Source organism: Pygoscelis adeliae, unplaced genomic scaffold (genome assembly GCF_000699105.1).
Source record: "Pygoscelis adeliae isolate BGI_AS28 unplaced genomic scaffold, ASM69910v1 Scaffold71, whole genome shotgun sequence".
NCBI classification, from domain to species: domain Eukaryota; kingdom Metazoa; phylum Chordata; class Aves; order Sphenisciformes; family Spheniscidae; genus Pygoscelis; species Pygoscelis adeliae.
The window spans coordinates 6163429-6182828 of NW_008824356.1; the positions used below are offsets into that span (position 1 = coordinate 6163429).

At 44.6% G+C, this 19400-nt stretch overlaps 2 protein-coding genes across 2 annotated transcripts in view; one reads left to right on the top strand and one right to left on the bottom strand.

Annotated features, from left to right (window-relative positions):
- Positions 1-8352, top strand: part of VASH1 (vasohibin 1) — a 10157-nt gene extending 1805 nt beyond the window's left edge. The window contains exons 3-6 of the mRNA XM_009319497.1: positions 584-658; positions 1708-2089; positions 2479-2591; positions 3190-8352. Of these exons, the coding sequence (XP_009317772.1) occupies positions 584-658; positions 1708-2089; positions 2479-2591; positions 3190-3262 (643 nt within the window). The 3' untranslated portion in view covers positions 3263-8352. The remainder of the gene's footprint in view (positions 1-583; positions 659-1707; positions 2090-2478; positions 2592-3189) is intronic.
- Positions 8353-8844: 492 nt separating this feature from the next.
- The window catches only part of ANGEL1 (angel homolog 1 (Drosophila)), a 16007-nt gene continuing 5451 nt past the window's right edge, over positions 8845-19400 (bottom strand). The window contains exons 6-11 of the mRNA XM_009319498.1: positions 18763-18889; positions 17777-17887; positions 16920-16989; positions 16319-16482; positions 15268-15432; positions 8845-14273 (exon numbers count right to left, since the gene is read on the bottom strand). Coding sequence (XP_009317773.1) covers positions 14260-14273; positions 15268-15432; positions 16319-16482; positions 16920-16989; positions 17777-17887; positions 18763-18889 — 651 coding nt within the window. The 3' untranslated portion in view covers positions 8845-14259. The remainder of the gene's footprint in view (positions 14274-15267; positions 15433-16318; positions 16483-16919; positions 16990-17776; positions 17888-18762; positions 18890-19400) is intronic.

Consider the following 19400-nt stretch of genomic DNA (forward strand, 5'->3'; position numbering starts at 1 on the left):
GTAAGTTCCTGGAGATAAGCACCTGATGTTCATTGACTCTCTTGGCCAGCATATTGAGAGTCTCCCAAGACTGGTTTCTTACTATTGGTCTAGTCCATAGACTTATGTGACCCCAAATGTCTTGTGTTGTAATCAGTGCAATGTCTCCTCACAGTATTTGTTGAACGGAGAGTAGGGTTGATGCCAGAGAAGAGGGCTTCACTATCCTTGAACCTTGTGAGGCAAACGTTGCTGGATCTCAGTCCTTTGAAACTTCTGCTTGTGGTCACATTAGTGTCCACCCAGAACTCACTGAGCCAAGTGCTGTGGTCTCCCTGAGAACAGCGGTTGGCCTAGTAGGCAGCTTTGGTGTAACTCACTGAAGGGAGTTCCTTGTAAGCAGCGACAGCATATGGTAGAGACCTGATTTGGATTTAATACCTTCCTGAAGAAGATTATTTTCTTCTGTTCTCTGTCCTCAGTGGGCCACCTTCTCTCCTGGAAACCTACCTTGCACATATAGTGCAGAAGGGCTGAACTGGCCGTACTTGCATAGCACAAGCCCTCTTAACTGTCCTCGTCTTCCCTTTGTCCCACTCTGCAGGCTGATGGACCTGGCCAAAGAAATGACCAAAGAGGCCCTGCCAATAAAATGCCTGGAAGCTGTGATCCTGGGAATGTATCCTTTCCTCTTGGAACTGTGCATGTCTGCCCATCCTTGTGTTTTCTCCTCTGCGTTCTTATGATGCTTTGAGGCTGCTGATAATATTGTCACCAAGCCCCACATCTCTCTGTTTTCCCTCCCCAGTTCTCCCAAAAAACCCCACCAATAAAATCCAAATCCAAGCAATTCTCCGAAATATCAGAACTAGTTCTTCAGAGTTGCTCCTCCTTCCCCAAGAAGGGTGGTGCTGCTCTGGACAACTCTACAAGTGAGTAAAAGATAAAGGAAGGATCTAAGGAACATCTAAAGAGGGGCAAAAATATTAGCTAGAGTTAGGTCAGGAAGTCCTTTGTGGATAACATTGTTCCCCTACTGCAATGCTGCCTGCATGTGTTCTACATTAAAATAAGTTAGGGATCCTCCCCAACTTCTAATTATGGTGTATGTCACTTTACTATTATGTCTAACACTGCCTGCCAGCTTAGGCAATACCTTTATTAATTCTAGACATGTGTCATCTTTAAGTACACATCTTTCCTAGCTATCTTCCAGGCTTAGTCTATGTCACTTGGGCTATAGATTCTTGATGCACATTGGCAAAGCCACCTGGAGGGGCAGAGATGGCGAGTGAATGGTTCAGAAGGGTAGTCTGATGAGTATTTTGTCCTGAAGGTTCCTCGGTTTGTGTGTGAAATAGTAGCTAGTAAAACAGATTAAAACAAACTAAGGAATAATGCTACAGCATTACAGTTTGGGAGCTATGGAATAGAGTACACTTGAGGTGTTAGCATTGCAACTTCTGCATCACAAAACTGCCTCAAAATTAACTCCCCTTTGTTAACTGTCTTGTTGAAGAGGCCAAGTCTGGTTTCCCCATGACCCAGATGAAAGTAGGGCAGCTTGCAATGAGCCAGACTCTTGATCTGGAGAACAAATCCTGCTTATGTGATGCCTGAATCAGTGGTGTGTCTGCTGAGCAGGCTGGGAGGGTTTGGAGCAGGAAGGAAGTATCTTGTCAAGAAAATGGTATCACTGGTTGTTTTCTGAATAATGGCTGCTGTCAGTTACCTCACCAACAACATGACCACGCTGGACCGCTTCCCCATCAGCTTCAAAACCCACTTCTCAGGGAACTACTTCCGACACATTGTGCTGGGGGTGAACTTTGGAGGCCGCTATGGGGCACTGGGCATCAGCCGACGCGAGGAGCTCATGTACAAAGCACCCGTCTTCCGCACACTGAGCGAACTCATCTTTGACTTTGAGGAGGCATATCGCCGCTGCTGGCACACTCTCAAAAAGGTGAAGCTGGGCCACTGTGTGTCCCATGACCCACACAGCGTGGAGCAGATTGAGTGGAAGCATTCCATCCTGGATCTAGACAAGCTAACCCGAGAAGACTTCCGCAAAGAGCTTGAGAGACATGCCCGTGATATGAGGCTGAAGGTAAGCAGCAAGGATGGAGTACTTCACTGCTGCATCTGCTGTCTTGCCTGGCTGATTGTGTGCTGGGGGAATGAAGTGGCAGGAGGCTCTCCTAGATGGTTGTGGAGTAGAGGGTGAATTGGAGGCTGGGGGCTCTTTTCCTTTGTATACAGGCTGATCCCCTAATGGATGCTCGTGCGGTACTGCAGTTGCAATTAGCTTGGACTACATACAGTCTTTGGTGCCATAGCTGTCACTGTAGCTTGCTTTTTCCGGCTTTTGCATTTTTATGCACTTGCCTCGCCTTTTTGTCTTTTATTCCCATATAATTAATCGTTGTTAGGCTTGTGTTTGCTGGTTACTACTTGTATTGGTTTTCTGCTCATGTTGCTCTTTAATTTTTCTGGCAGATTGGCAAAGGAACTGGGCCACCATCTCCCACCAAGGACAGAAAGAAAGATGTCTCCTCCCCACAAAGAGGTCAGGCCAGCCCCCATCGGCGCAACAGCCGCGGGGACCGACGGTGAGTGGGGCTGCTGAGCAGGAGACCTATCTAGAGCATCTCTGTTTTACTCACAGCCTCCACCTTGCTGTCTGGTTTTGGATCCTTCTGATGTCTTACTGGGGTTCTTTATAACAGGGGATGCTTCTCTGACCTGCAGTAGCATTCTTCCCTAGTCTGTGCTTTTGTGAGTTTATCATTGCTTGGGGAGTCGGGGGACAGCTGGGGTTTTTTTTTGTTTTGGCAGGGAGGAGGAAGGCAGCTCAAATAGACAGTGATCTTGGTAGCTGATATTTAACCTTACGCAGGGGTCTGAGCGTCTGGTGTCTCACAGACCTGTGCCCCAAAGAGATTCCAAAAATTACACTGTTGTCAGTGAGATTGTTTTCCTAAAACTGATCTGGGGTACCAGAGTGGACTTCCTACTCTGCCTAACCTGCATTCTCTTCTGTGGAGATCATTGGGAGAGTTCACTGGAGGTTGCAAAATAATCCTGCCCTCAATAGTGTAGGATAAGTCTGAAGCTTTCCTGTACCTTTTCCTGTGCTGCCATCTCAACGTGCAGCACTTCCTGACTGAAAAAACAGTTTCTGAATAGTTCTTACCCTCTTGCTTACAGGCCGTCTGGTGAGAAGAAGCCTGCTGATTCCAAAGCCATGCCAGACCTCAATGGGTACCAGATCCGGGTGTGAAGAGAGCTGTGCCTTGTGTGCCTGGCTCCACAGACTTCTTGCTGGCCACAGTTGGGACCTGGATCCACCTGCAGTGATTCTGACAAAGGGGACAGGGGAGTGGGAGCGGAACAGAGTGCTGATCTTCCCAGGTACTTCCTAGTGGGCCAGTCCCAGAGCTGGATCCCATGGGTCCCAGAGGATTCACCTGCCTGTTTCTGGGAGAGGTGTCCATCTTAATTCACTGAAACAAGTATTTTTAAAAAAAAAATAAAAAAGATCTGTACATTGGTGGGAGTTTGCTGCAGGAAGAATATGAAGTGAGTGGGGTCAGCAGACTTGCTGTCAATTTTTTTGTGTTGACAGCAAGTAGATGAAGCATCTTGTCGACAGTACTTCTTCCCTGTCTGCACAGAAGTCTTCAACCCATGCAAGGCCTACAGGGCCAAGGGAGAAGTGATGCTGGAATAGGATGGCCCCTGCATCTTGTGCAAAAACTCATGGTTTTGTCATTATGAACACTTTGTTTAGCATTGTTCTTGTGAGAGACAGGGCTGAATTTGCTCAGCCTGATTTATTGATCATACAAGGGCCTCTCATCTGGAGAAACCACATCTTGTGTGTTTAGTCCTGCCTATTTCAAAGCATTTCATTGTCTCTGAGGGGGGTAGACAGTGGGATGATGATCTTCTTTACCCACTGCAATGCTGGTGAGCTGTTGCTGTAAGTCCTTTTGTGCTTGAGTGGGTCAGGATATGCCTATGCCATTGCCATATGAAAACAGGCACAGAGACCTCAATCGTCCCTGCAGCGGAGGCAGGGGCAGGCAGGGGCTGGTGCGAAGCCTGAACTTTGAGTCATCTCTTCATCAGCCTTCTCTCTATTAACTTCTAGTGACTGTTACTGTGAAAGCTTGTGGAAGGCACTTCAGTCACTGAGGTATGAGTTTTAAGAGTAAATAGTTAAAGAAGGATTTAATGATGTGAACAGGTTTTACAAGCATTTTTCCTTTCCACAAGGGTCTTGCTCCTTCCTCATTGTAGTGTTAGTGCTAGAGTTGTAGACACCTGTTGGTGGGAAGCCCTGCTCAAGGAGATTGCAGCTGCTTTTCTGACAGCTCAGCCTGGAGCCTCCTGAAAGTAGTTCCCCACCCCAGTCCCAGAGCTGTGCTTGTGTTCTGGCTCTCTGGATAGCTGCAGTATTTAACAGCACCACTTATGCTAGCCTTCCTCAAAGGGCTGGGCAGGGCCTTTCTGCCCACTTACAGACTTGACTCTACCTACACTTTTCAGGGGAGTGTTGTACTACTGATTAAGCAGTGTAATGCTTGTCAGAAATTTGGAGTGTTGTCAGACCTCTCTTTGAAGCCTAAGGCCTGGAAACAGTGGTGTTGCCAGAAGTCAGAACAGCATGGCCTTGAAGTGATCTGGATGTGTGGATCTAGGAGATGCAAAAACTGAGCTTGGGAGTGGGAGTGTCCTTGAGAGAAACTGAGTCTTGTTTTATCACAGCACTGACAAGGAGCTACACTTTCTGAAATACTAGATATTTAATTTTGTTAGAACTGGGCTTATTCTTTCCTGTGAACGTGTTAGAAACATGATGGAGCTTAGCTCTACCAGGTTTTTTGCTGCAGTATTGCTGTGCCACACCCTCATAAGCAGTGCTATTTTGGTGGCAGAGAATGGGTTCTTATCCCCAAACAAATCGGCTCTTCTGTTGAGTTAAAGCAGTGTTAATCCTTGAAGCACCACCCACAAGCGATTTAACTCAGGCCTTACAGGTTCCTAATTGTACATCCCTAACTGTGATGTAACTTGCAAGGCACTATATCCATACCACTGCAGTCTGTCCTTCCAAGCTGTCTTTGTAGTCTGTACTCTTCTGCTATGCTGTATGACCAGGAGGACAATCCATAGGGAGGTGGCAGAACTTGCTGCTGATCCAAGATAAGGTTAATCCAGAAAAGGATGCCAGTTTCCACAGTGCAGTGCAACACCTGTCCCCTCCCCTGCACTCCAGCTACATGCAACTATTTGAAATTAGACCGCAGTAGCAAGCCAAGCACCCATTTGAATGTGTCCTCTGGTCAATTTTGTGTGGCTGTAAATTAACATAGTTAGTGTCTGGATGCTAACGATGATGTTAGCTGTAAAGGTACCACAGTTAACTGTAAATAATATGGGTCACTTGGAAGCCACAAACTGCCTTTGCATAATGTTTGCTATGCAGTGGACTGAAAGTTCAGGTGCCACTGTGAATCGTACGATAAATACAAGCAGCAGTCAGCAAGGGAGACTGAATGTCAGGTTTTATGAAAGTGGATGAAATCCAGAAAAAAAATTATAAAAGCCACTTAGATAAAACTAGGATGCATCCTCACCATGACTTCAGTTGGTTGGTTGATTAGTTAATTCAGAGTAACTGGAAAGCTCTTGAGAATAATTAGTAGCTTCATACAGAGCACATTCAATAGCTGGAGACTTGAGCCTTTTTGGATGGAAAGGAGGGGAAGTGTGTTGGGGGGAGGAAGACTTCAGAACAGATGGGGCAAGTGAGGGGTCAGCTGCAAGCTAATGATGCTTTCTCGAGAGCAGGGTGAAAGGGATGCTCAGCAGTGTTAGATCACCGGGGCAGAATGGCTTAAAAAAAAATGCTTTGTTTGACCTGGTAATTAAGTGCTTTCCTGCAGGATGTAACCGAGGCCACTAGCTTAGAGAACCAAAGGAAGTGGATGTTTAAGGAATGAATAACAGGTAGAGTTCAAGGTCTCTTAATCCTCAGCTGTAGCCAGACAAGAATATCCTCTTTCAAGGTTTAGTTGCACAATTATGTACGTTAGGAGGCATTTAATTCTTATGTATCTAATGTTGAGGACTTCTCAAGATGGACACAGGAGCACACATGAGCTCTCTACTAGGGTTACTATTTCAAGCCTTCTACTATGTTTCTCTGTGTGGTAGAATTCCTGCCCCTTACTGTTTCTGCATTTCCAGTTTAGCAGATGGTGCAAGAAACTGGAAAATGACCAAACAATTCTCCCTTTCTTGCTCTTGCTCCCATCTTTGTAACAAGATGAATCACTTCAATACAAAGCTTAGCTTCCTTGCTAACAAACAGGACAGCATCCCCCTGTGACAGAGAGGATTAGTGCAATCCAATTTTATGCCGTAAGAAACCTGAGGGTACAATGAAAGACGAACTTTTGCACTTCCACTTCTTTCCTCCCTCATCCACCTGCTCTGGCTTCTGGTCTGCCTTTAACCATAAGGAAAAAAAAGGCTGGAGATGAGTCTTTTTCACTTCTGCAGTCTTTAGAGCTACAGAGAAGGAATGAAAATAAGGAACTAGACTGTAACTCATACTCCTTAGTGCCTGCAGAACAAAAAAGATGGATCTTGATATTAATTATTTAATGTTAACTATTAATATGATTGCTCATGTAGCTCTGGGGTGTAAATTTCACTGTTCAGTAGGTCTCATCTGATGTCTGTTCTGCAGTACAAATCCTTCTGAACTCTGTGGAAGGGAACTGCATCTATACACTAGGAGTGGATAGACACTGCCTATGTTGTATGTGAAGTCTAGGTAAGCTTTGAAAGACTTGAACAAATGATGACCTACTACTAGCAAAACTATTTTAAATGTAATGCAAACCTTGAAATAAGAGTTCCTCTTAATACTTTTATGTAGACAAGTCCCTTGATACCTGACCAACTGCAATTTTTTTAATGGATGAATGGATTAGTGAGCAAAACTTTCTGCTACAATGTCACTCTGACATACAAACTTCATATACTAAAGAGCGGGGTTGGGTGTCCATCAGTCTGTGACACACTAGCCTTTTTTTAACTCTGATATGATAAGCTAAGTGAGTCTTTAGGAACTTAAGGTACGTTAGCAAATGTTTTAGCTGGGAGTGGAGTGCTTTTTTTCAGTTGACTCTTTTACCTGTGTGCCACTGTTTGGGTCAGTACATAGTATGCGTGGATCTACCAGAATAAATGACTCCAGAACTGTGATTGAAACATAGTTTCTGTTCATGCAGTAGCTGTATTGCTGTTACCAGGTTGGCTTAACATGAAGAATTATTTTATTTTTTTTAAGTATTTCAGGTGAAAGCCTTAATCAGGTGCCTGCCCCGTAAGGTAGGCTCACATGTGGTGTTGTATAGACTGAAACATGACTGTCCTTAAAACTGTGGAGTTTAAGAAACCATAATGAACAGAAGAATGCTCCTGTTGCCAAAGGGCAAGAGTCTGGATTAGATGGGCTTGACCTTGCTCCAGTGGCTCTGGCTAATCACTTCAGGGTGGTTGCTTTAGCCACTTGCTCCTTCTAAGTGAAGTATTTCAAGTGGTCCTGATGATCAGGCACTAGATGTAAGCAGGAGGTGCCCTGTGTCCCATGCGTACGGTGTGTGCAAGTCTGGCTGAAGTAACACCGCATATTCCAGTGGTCTTGCACTGTCGTCCTGTCAACATTAAGACCTGCATTATGGATTTATAACTTAACCTAAGAAAGCAAGTGCTATTCTGGCTTGGTGTTTGCTCTGCCAGAGCAAGGTGGAGATGATCCCTCTACAGCCAAGCTGAACTCCTTAGGGAATTTAATATGTCTGTTTTCTGAGCAGGTGTTTATTTGTATCACAACCACTCTTCTTCAGTGGTGCCCTGGCCCTGTCTGCTCAAGAGCAACTCAACTTAGGCCCAGAAAGCTACTGAATCCCCCGTAATCTCTGCAGAGCAGAGCTTCCCTCCAGGTTAGGGTTGAGATGGTGCTAGTGGGACCAGAATGGTCCCCTTCCATGCAAATCAGTATTCTACTCTAGCACTGATAGGGTGCTCCAAAACCATTTACATCTTTATCGCTGGTACAGCTCAGAACTAAGAAATGGAAGGTTTCTTTCTTTAAGAACAATATCATGTATGTCTTTTTGTAATTAATCAGTGTGATTCTGTGTTCTTATGTAGCAAACACAGAACTTGTATTTAGATTTAGTTCTTACTGCACTTCCCATAGCCCTCATGTTGATACTTCTTCCTGCTTCCTTTGACACTTAGACAATAAAATTCCCTCTGTACTGCTCCCGGCTTGTGCAGAGAAAACAAGATGTCTGTACTGCCTTTCTTTCTGATTTAAACTTTCCCATTACCAGTCAGCTGAGAAGTCAAAGGCACAGCCTTGAGTGATGGTATCAGACAGATTGCGTATAGCTGCCCGGTACTTGCAGCTGAACAGGTGAGTATGTCTGTACACACAGAGGCAGCTGCCAGAGAGTAAGAAGTACGTATGTGGCTGTGTAGCAAAGGCTAAAACTCACCTTTTCCTCTTGAACTGCCATCAGTCAGGCTGGATGGAAAAAAAAAAGTCAGTGGATGCAGCAACAGAAACTTCAGTCTTGAAACAGTTTTAAAAAAGGGTTAACACAAGCCTCTGCTTGCACCACTCTACTCTTCAACATATGATCCAGTCTCCCTCCCTGGCCTGAAAAGCAGTTCTGCTTAAGGTCTGTAGTTTAGTGGCCTTCCAGACTAATGACCTCACCAGGACTTCTCAAGACAAATGCCGGGTTAATAAAGGACAGTCAGCTGCAAGATTCAGTGCATTTCCCCAGCAAGGGGGATCCAACTTTATTGAGGCTATCATTTTTCAGGCATAACATACCCCTTCTCTCTAGGGAAATGAGTAGTAGCTGGGACCAGGGCCAGGATGTAGGCAAGACTACAGCACATAGAGGAAGGGAATAAACATCCCCTAACCTGTTACTCCAAAGGGAATGGCACATGCAATAGTTGCTCTTAGCTAAGTTAATTATATGAACAACTTCTGCCCTGAGGGGAAGTAATTGCACAGCATCTAGTAGATGGTATGAAGACACAAAATAAGAAAACCACTTCATAAGCCTGCATGGCCTGTGCTCAAGCCCAGGAGTTGACAATAGACTTCAGCAGCAATTGAAGGCTTCTTGCTCCCCTATTAAATACTTAAGGATTAATAATATTAGCAAAAAAGGACTAAAATGCTGTGACTTCTATAAGCCTCTACTTCAGATGCTTGCTTGAAAATACCCTCTGCCCCACGTCTTACCTGATTTTTAGCAAAATCTGTAACTCCTAAACCCCCTACAGATGTATAGGTCAGGGTGATTGCTAGACAATGGAGTGAGAACAGCAGAACAGTGACTTGGCTACAGCTGAGATTAAACTAAGACTTTCTGCTCCCTCTTAGATTAGGCTTTCCCCCTGCTACTGATAGTTCCTGCAGTTCTAGGTTTTTAAGTCAGTTAGAGATTACACTACTTGGACCTTAGTGAAAAACCTTTATTGTGGAAAGGATATACAACTCAGCAAAGCAGTAATTTAAAAAAATATTAAGAAAAAGACACCCAGTCAGCTACTATGCTGAGAAGCCCAAGACTGCAAAACTTAAGGCTCTCACATGCCTAAAAGCATACAGAAATCCATTCATGATAGGGTGAGACTTAAAAGCACCATTCATGCAGAGACTGCAGGATTATGGAAGGCAGAAGCGTATGACATGCTGTGGATAGCAGACCATTACAGACTTAAGTTAACTCAGCTGAGCTGGCTTTCCTGGATTTTATTTTTATTTTGGCAAAGAGTGACTGCCATCCATCTCCAACCTCACTCTGGGGGAGGAAGGGAGGAGAGGAATAGCTTTACAATAACTACTGTATTCATCTACCCCCAGTTCAGGAGCAGCTCCTGAAAGTGGCCAATAACTGAATAAACTTAAGACTGTTATAGAAGGTTTTCCATCCAGAAAGACTAAAAACCTAGGTAACATTGCTAAGGCTTGAAGTCAAGTCTTTTTTGTGTATAAAAGGAAAGACTGGATGGAACAAATGCATCTTTTGTTGTAGCACATGCCAGCGTCTAGTCTAGTCCTTCTCCCATTTGCCACCTCAGCACCTTGAAAGCTGCTGTGTCTGTCTAACCAAAGTTAGGAAAAAATTTTCAGCTCTACTATACAGCATTCCTATTCCCTTAGAGCACAAGAATGTGCAGTCTAGATCTGAAATAAAATAAATAAATTTAAAAATAAAAGGGAAAAGAGCTTCAAGACTAGAATGACATTTTCAGTGGAAGTTGGAGGATAACTTGCCTTGACAAGAGAAGCCAAACTTGTACAGCTGACAAAAGGAAGGAGCTTGAGGCATGCCAGCTGTTAAATCAGTCACCTTGGTTATCATTATAGCAGGTGAGTTCTCTACAGAAACTCAGTATCATAATTTGAAACACGATGCAGTACATTCAATGGCAGCAATCATGCAGCTTGTGCTTCTCAGTGTAACGGGGCTATGGAAAGCACTACTGGCCAGGCAGCTACAGTCTGGTACGGAGCAGGTCATAGCCAGCAATTCAATTAACTTGCACAACAGGAAGCCTACTGAAAGGAGATGGTATCCCACTAAGGCTTATGTGCTCCCCCTTTAGATGAGCCACAACAGGCTTCATCTGCATTTGGATGAACCATGGATATGTCTGCAAATTCCTAACAGTACATCCAATAAACCTTCATCAGTGAGGTGGTAGCAATGGGAGGAGAAATTGCACTGTAGCAACACCCTGCTTTGCAGACTGGCAACACCACTCAAATATCATTAGGAGCAGGACACATACCTTGATCCGCTCTTAAAAAGAGATTCTCTCTGAGGTGCTGAACTGTTCTTAGAGCCTCTAAGAGACTCCTCAGAGAAGAGGAACTAAAGTCAAGTATATTTCGGAGTTCCGTGCTTCACAAAGCAGGTGGCATACAGGGCACTAATGATAAATCTTAAACTATTTTTTTTTATATAACAAGAGTTATTCCCATCTAAGTGTTGGTTTCAGAGCTTCCACCCCTCCCACTTAACTCTTCAGGGGTGAGGGAATCCACTCTCTTATGGCTTGACGCTATTTAGATGTTGAGTTTATAATAAGACTTAGCCCTAAAGAATTCCACCCGTAGCTTTTAACTGAAGAAATACAGCTGCAGAAAAAAATAAACATCAGTAACACAGAAAGATAACTGGATATGGCAGTCGTGGGAAAACAGCTGCTGGAGAGACACCTCATAAGGAAGAGGCATGGAGAAAGACGACCCCAAGCAGCAGCCAAGTTTCATTTATTAAGAAAAGGAAAGAAACTAGAGCAGTTATATTGTTTAGCACTCCTCCCATCCCATGTAATTGGGAAAACTGATTATAAAGGGCATCCTCCTGAAGCGATGAACTTAAAACTCTGAGAAAGTGAAGGAAGTCCAACTTCTATCTAAATAGCATAACTAAATACAGCCTAGCAGCTGTGGTGCAATCTAAGCTGTTGTCTAGCAAAGATACTTTGTCAAATCTGTGTTTGCCTCTACAGCTGCATGCTCCTGCAGCTTAGGAGACTGATAACAGGGTACGTATACACACTGCCAGTGGTCTCTGGCATCCCTTCCCCTAAGTACCAGTCTCCCCGAGCTCTACATCACTACTAAGATGATGTAGATGATCCTACCTCTATGATACCTTCCCTTTCTGCATATAGCAGATACTCCTGCTGTTCCACTTTCATAACCATTTACAGACCCTTCTGTAATTCATCAGAAAGCTGTGCTAATGACAACTAGTCATGCATTTAGGTCAGGAAACAGTGTTAAGAGCTACATCCAGAATCTTAGTTCTGCATCCCACCATGAGTTGCTCATTACCACAGCCTCTTATTATATCACTGTGTGCTATTCTTAAAGCATCACAGAACACATTATTTTCTCCCTATAACTATATACTAGTTGCTATTTTAGAGGTAAGGACTCTTTCCATCCACCCCACCTCGAAACTTCTCCTATAGTCTCCCACAGCTGGAGGCATCCACAGGTCTCCAGATCCGTTTGATGTTAACTCCAAATTGCTCTGGAACACAGTTTTTTTCTTTCCTGAAACAGGCCAACTCTGTAGGGGTCTATACCAGAGCTTCAGGGACAGTGGCCAAAACAACCACAGCGATCAACTCTTCAACTCTGCCTTTGTTTGTCTGTATGCAGTCATTAGCAATGGTCCTGCATTTCTGCAATAGTTTCACCTATGAATGCCCAAGGAAGCACGTATAAGCCAGGGCTTTGGGAGCTGCAGGTCCCTCTGGGAGCTTTCTAAACCTTCAGAATCAGAGGACTTGCAGGCATTGTCCTGGGGTTTCTCAGCACGTGACTCCATATCCAGTGTTCAACAACTTAACCATTCCAAGTTCACACCATACTATTTCATGTATCAAAAGAGAAAGCATTAGCTTGACCTGTGGAATGTTAGATTTTCCAACAAAACATAGCTGGAACCTTAAAACCTCCCCGAGAGATGCCTTCATGCAAGTTACTCAAAAGAACAGTAGTGTCTTTGGTTTAAGTAAAATGGAAGAAGCACTTGTGATTTTGAAGCACAGCTCCTATGCCTCAGTTACATCACAGGATTGGCAGGGTGCTTCAGCCAGCGCAGGGGCAATCAGTTCATCTGATGGCATACTGTGCTCACCTCCTGGGTCTCAACAGGTGGGGCAGGAGGGCTGGTTTCACACAAACACACCCCCCCTCATCAATTGACCACCAGACCTAGCCAGCAATTGTAACTGAAGCAGACAGCCAAAGTTGTAAGTGCCAACACTATGTGTCACAATGTTTTTTGTTTTGCTTTCGGTTGGTTGTTTTTAAACCTTTAGTGTCTTCCAAGTTTCCTATTACAATGTTACCAGCTGGTGGGAGTTATCTGCAACAAGGCTGCTTTCTGGCAACCTCTTTTCAAGCCTAGCAGAAAATAAAGCTCTCAGTTCACCGATTTTCCTTTCCTCCCCTCCCTTTACAAATACAATTAATTACAAAATCAGAATAAGAGTACTTACAGAAATTAGTGCAACTGTCAGATAAACAGAGCCATAGAAATACACAGCTCTGCATCCCTCCCCACGTACAGACACCAGTGCCACACCAGAACCATTACCTGTGAAACTAAGGGCAAACAAAGCTGCAAACTTATTCACCCCCAGATTGCCGTTCACTTATACAGACTCCTACGTGTTATCCCAACTGGGGTAGCAAAAGCCATCCACACATCACCAGGCAAATACCACACCATCTGGCAGGGGCAAGAAGGGAATATGCAGTCCTTACACAATCATATGGGCACAGAACACAATCCCCACACGCACCCCTTGTTCCTGTACAGTTTACAGAAGTGAGCTGTAAAAGATCAGCAGTACTTGCTTTCTTTGGGAGGAAGGGAAGGGTTCCTGAATGCAAACCATTTTGCAAGACAAGCCCGATGCCAAATAAACCACCTCTGGGATTTGAGGATGTGCTGGGAGACAACAGCAAGGCCCACTTCTTCTGTCTCTTCAACCCTCCTTACTACTATCTTGTGTAGCTAATTTGTCCTCTCCTCTTTCACATCCCAGCCAGCAAAGCCTTGTTGAGCAAGTCCTCAGAGGGTTCAGCTGCCAGGAGCACAAGGTGCTGCAGTTACTTTGTGTTTTTTTTCTTAGATTAGAAAAATTTTTATTTTTCAATAAAGAAAGTAACATTTAAAATATGAAAATCCCCCAGTATAACCCAGGAAGAGAGAACAGTATTTCAAGTCTCCTCATACCTTCCCACAAAAACCTGAGGTGGGACCAGATTTCCCTGCCTCATTTGTGAACAGAAGATTGATGATGTTTCTGCCAATATTGCTCTCATCTCTCACGGAAAAACTGAGCACCAAATGTCAGGCTGAACTGGGGAATCTGCCGTAGGAACAAGTACAGTTCTATTGTTTTTGTAGTGGCCAAGCCACTGCTGACAAAAGTACACTGATCGGACACCAAAGGATCCAAGCGATTGACAATCTGTCTCCAAGTTACACAGCCTTCCCCTCCCTCCCAATGCCTGTCAAGAGACAGGAGTCAGTCCTACAGGTTCTACCTACCTAAACACGGCTGGCTCCAGAACAAGGCAGTAGCATGAACTTCAGTCTGGCACAGGAGGATGCTACAGGTTGTACCAGCCTACACCTGGTAGGCTGAATGGAATAGGGAGGGCACAGAGAAAGAGTAGGGCAAGTGACAAGTATCAGCTCTTCCACCTGATGGCCTCTCACATGCCTTCCATTTTCATCTTTCTTTTGGGACCGCCCAGAGCTATAGCCTCCCGGGGTTATCATGCCTTACAGGATGATTTTTTCCACCTGATATTCACTGGGACAATCATAAATATTTTTCCTACAAGCGCCACACTAGGTACCATTCTGAGACTGCTAGAAAGGAAGGGACCCTTCCCCAAGGCCTCTAGGCTTTTGCTGCAGTTCTAGAGCTCCTGTGGGTGGCTCTGTAGAACCCCTGGCTCCATTCCTGGCAATCCCATTGCCTGGTCCGTTAGTGACAGCAGGCAGCTTCTTGTAGAAACTGTTCAACTACACAAACCCTTCTGCCAGCAAGGCAGCCCTTACACATTATTAAGTAAAAGCCATTTCCAAGCAGTTAGCAGAGCCAACACTCTCAAAGGCAATACGACAACTAGTCCTGGAAGGACCATACCTCATAAACTATCACTGAGAAATTAAAAGAACCATTGCTTTGGTGTGAAAGAATATTGGCGTATACATCCCCTGCTCCTTGGTAGCAATTAACTAACCAGAAGTAGGCAGTGTTGCCCCTCTCTTTCCCAGCTCCTTGAAGATCTCACACAGGGACAAATAAACATGGGAGTTATGTTGGTTCCCACAGCACTAAAACATCTGCTAAACAAAGCAGTGGAACAAGGATCCCTTTAAGAGATGGTAATGCCTGAATACAACTGGAAGCCCACTGGGAACACAGCTCAGCTTTGCAGAGGCCCACAAAATACCAATGCAAAAAGTGCTCCAACTCTCCCATCCCTGCTTTTTGTGAGGGGAGAAAGGGACTTTTAGGGCATGACAAGGAAAAGAGTTTTCTTGCAAGCAGGTTGTGCAATTCAGAGCCTCAACTGCTGTATTCAGAACAGCTTTTCTTTAGGAAAAGGGAACCAACACTAACCCTCTCTGAGGCTGGAGATCTCCAAGCCAAAGCTAGCCAGCAGGCAGAGATGATCAGATGAACAAAAAGGATTTGGTAAGCCATTTGCCAGCAACAGGACATCTTCAGAGAGAAGGGAAAGGCGGCCAAGCAGCTTCAGGGCTCCATCCTGGTACAGCCTGCGACCTGACAAAGAAGATGTAAAGAAACATCAGCCAGAGACCGACGCTGTAGACTAGCTCTATACACTCAGAGAGGGATGCTTTCCTATTCTTTCCCTGATGAACGAAGACAGCCTGCACAAACACTGCATGCACCTTTGAGCCTAGATGTGAAAACAGTGAGCAGCCTATAATACTGCTGTTCAATGGCTTCATATGCTTGCAGGCACAGGCATCAAGTATATACTAAATTCACCAGGCAGTTGCTTATATGGGAAGTTCCTTTCATGGTACTAAGTCCTAGCAATAGCTTCAGATTCTCCCCTCAGGAGGAATTCATCTCTTCATTCCTAACCTCCTCCCCAAAGTTGATTCTGACATGATCTAAACCAGCTCAGAGACAGTTCCTGGATGTATTTACATGCAGTCTTTCATCAGCGTAACTCCTGTTTCAGGCAGCAGAGCGGTGGTGCCATTGTAAGGTAACCAGAGTCACCACTTTCTAAGGCCAGTGTGTGGTCTCAGGAAGACCAGAAGTCCAAGCCTTGAACTTAGGACCCAGCACTGCCTGTTATCAGGAGCAGTAAGATACTTATCAAGTAAGATACTTATATAAAAGAACAGAATCCATTCTATTCTAGCTTCCTCAAAAGTCTACATGAACTTATGAAGAAGTCTACATGAATTGAAGCTAAGCAGCTTCAGTTTTTCCACAGCAAAGATAAACAGTGTCTTCTCATGATACCTAAGCAAATGTTGCTTCCACTTTGTGCACCATTTCAGTCAAAGTCACAACCTGTAGATCCACCCCAGCTTAATGAAATGCACTGCCCAACACCGAGCTGCACTCTGGCATGCCTCGCAGCCCTCTCCCAAGGTCACAGGGATAAGCCCCGCACTGCCACACTCACCCCTCCTGTTCCCATTCTCCACAGGCTCTGCCGAGTAGAAGATATAATCAACGGTGGCTCCAAGCCCCAAGGGCATCGTTGTGACCTCCGGGCGTCCCCTCTGTGGCAGGAAGTGGCTGTAGACAGAGGTCAAGTTGAGGCCGTGCTGGATAACGCCTGAAGACCTGCACATGAACAGCCACCGTTTACCAAGGAAGGAAAGAGAATAATGCAGTGTTCAGTACTGCAGTCACAGCTGAAGTTGGATGTTACTTTGCTGATGCAACCATCCAAACTATTTCTACTTTGTGAACACATAAAAGACAGTCTTTCAGAATTATTCACTCCACTTACACCAAAGACAAAGTGAACTATGAACTGCCTTTGTCTCCAATACCCAGTCCTGTCTACGCCCTTCATTCTTGACCTCACCAACACAATGCTGACAGAACAGTGCCCAGCTGCTGGGACAACCCTGGGTGGATCTGGCTCTTCCAGATAGCCCTCCTTACTCTCTTCCACCCTCACATTTATTTCAGTCTTTACTTCAGCCAGATTTTCAGTGCTCAGGAAAACGAGACCAGGCTTGAAGAGCAGGGCCATTGAAGGTGCACCAAATTACCTTGGGACGAACGGCTGGGGATCAGGGTCTTTCACCATGGCAGCAGGCTTGGGCCAGTGTGCAGGGCGGTCTGCAAAGGAGCAGAGAGATTCCAGCCAGACCTACATAGATCCTGGAACAGGCTGCTCATCCCAAATCTCAGAAGCTTCTCCTGAGACCAAACAAATCTTTTGCCCAAGAAGAGCAGATAGCTTCCAGTCACAGGCACCTTAAAGAAAAATATTCAAAGGAAACCCAAGATCTAAGACTAGCAGGAACATCCTGAGAGCAGATCAGTGCAAACAACTGAGAAGTCATATTCTGTCCTACTAAGGACATGTCCTTAAAGCATTTAATATTATCAAAGCTCAGGGTACTTCAACCTTTGCTCTCAAAAGAAAGTTCATTTGCCTTAGCCTACAGCTTACTCAAAGAGTGTTGAGAAAGGCAGAACAGAAATGGAGAGAGCAGAACCAGCCATGCCACAAGGCCCAGAGGTGAGGCACTGTCTACTGGGTACCAGCATCCAGAGACATCTATGTCGTGGCCATTGTGACATTACAGTCTTCAGGTTTGTCCTCCCCCAAGAAAAAATCTTGAAGCAGAAAAAAAGAAACATACATATATATATATTTCACTTTATAAGAAACAGCCTCCAAAAGAGGTTGAATCTCAGTGCATCTCAAGGAACACAGACAGCGTGTATGAGGGTGGTAAGATTGTACTCCTCTGACCCTCTCATGGAATCCATTAGTAATCACACAGCCACAGAAGGCACCCTTCTGCCTTTCCCTTTTCTCACCAGGCATTATCTCCACCTCACTTTTCATCAAAATCGAGCTAGGAGAGTCACAAGCTGAAAAAGCTCCCATTAATACCTGGTTTAGCATCTGTCACACCTTCCAAGAGGACCAGATGCGGTGGTCGTTCACAGGCAACATCACAAAAATGAAACTGGAGCAGGAAGTCCCGGCTGTACTTACGTCTGCCTGCAGAGAAAAATACTAGTTAAAAGAAGAAAATAACTGCAGCAAAGTCACATCTACATGGAACATCTGCATACTCTTTAGACCTTTAGACCTCTTTAGTTTGAGAGGTTTTTGTGCCCAAGCGCTCCGATACCATGAGAATGGGAATCACTTAATAATCTAAATGTAGAACAGAACAGATGCGTAAATGTAGAAGAACAGAGCACAGTTATTGCTATCCCTTTATCTAATGCAACAGTCATCGTCAGCACCTTGAAACAAATTAAGAACGTCCCCTCTGAGACACCATAAGTTCAAGGGACTTTTAAGCAGATCAGTGAGTGTGCTACTCAAGAAAATGTCTGCCGAAAAAGAAAAAACTATTCTGGAGACCAGGTTGAATACAAGTTCTACATTCAAGATTCCAACAAAAGCTATTTAGTGTGGGCTCCTTTTTTTTTTATCCTCTCTGAGGACAGTAGAGAAGAGTCATGATTGTAACTGGGCTCTTAGGAATGATTTCCTAATAGTGGTGTGCAAATACTGCTGAAAACCACTCCCACAAACACCTGCAGCTGAAAGCTGTGGCTCCTGAACATTGTTTACAACTGCACAAAAACATAAATCTGGGAATATTAAAGAGATATGTAGAGCAATGGTTACTGGTAGGGGAACATTCAGCTCCTGACTAGAGAAAGAAAACGGCAGAAATTGGGCTACAGCAATAGACTCCAGAAAAATTAAATTTAATTCATATACCAAGGAAATGGATAAAAGAAGAGAATCTTTGCCGAGTGCCTCATGCAACACACGCCCAAGCTACTCAGAGAGACAGCAAGGCTCACAAACTGTCCATCCTCAGCAAACTCATGCTATCAGCGCGCACTGGAGCTCACCTAGTTTCTTTGGCTGGCACAGGGTAACATATTGGCAGTTGTCCGTTACACCCAGTGAGCTTGGCCACAGTGGGGCCAGCAGTTTCCGTGAATACAACTGTTGGGAAAAGTCCTCCTGACCAGACACCTGCAAGAAGGCCAGAAACAGGACAGGAAACATCAGCAACACAGAGCAGAACTTTTGCAAGCTATAGACAATGTACATATATACATTTGCTAAGAGCAAGACAGGGGAATGCCCTCATAGAAAGGCATGAACTAAGCTATTCAGAATATGGTGCAGATATAACAAACCTTCAGCTGTGGGGGACGGATACAATTAGCTAAAAGTCACCTGACAAGATACTTTGCAGGCATCTGTTATTGAACTGATGATTTAGCTTGAAAGCCAATGATGTATTTCATAGAATCATAGAATCATTTAAGTTGGAATAGACCTTCAAGATCATCAAGTCCAACCGTTAACCCAGCACTGCCAAGACCACCACTAAACCATGTCCCTAAGCACCACATCTACACATCTTTTAAATACTTCCAGGGATGGTCACTCCACCACTTCCCTGGGCAGCCTGTTCCAATGCTCAACAACCCTTTCGGTGAAGAATTTTTTCCTAATATCCAATCTAAACCTCCCCTGG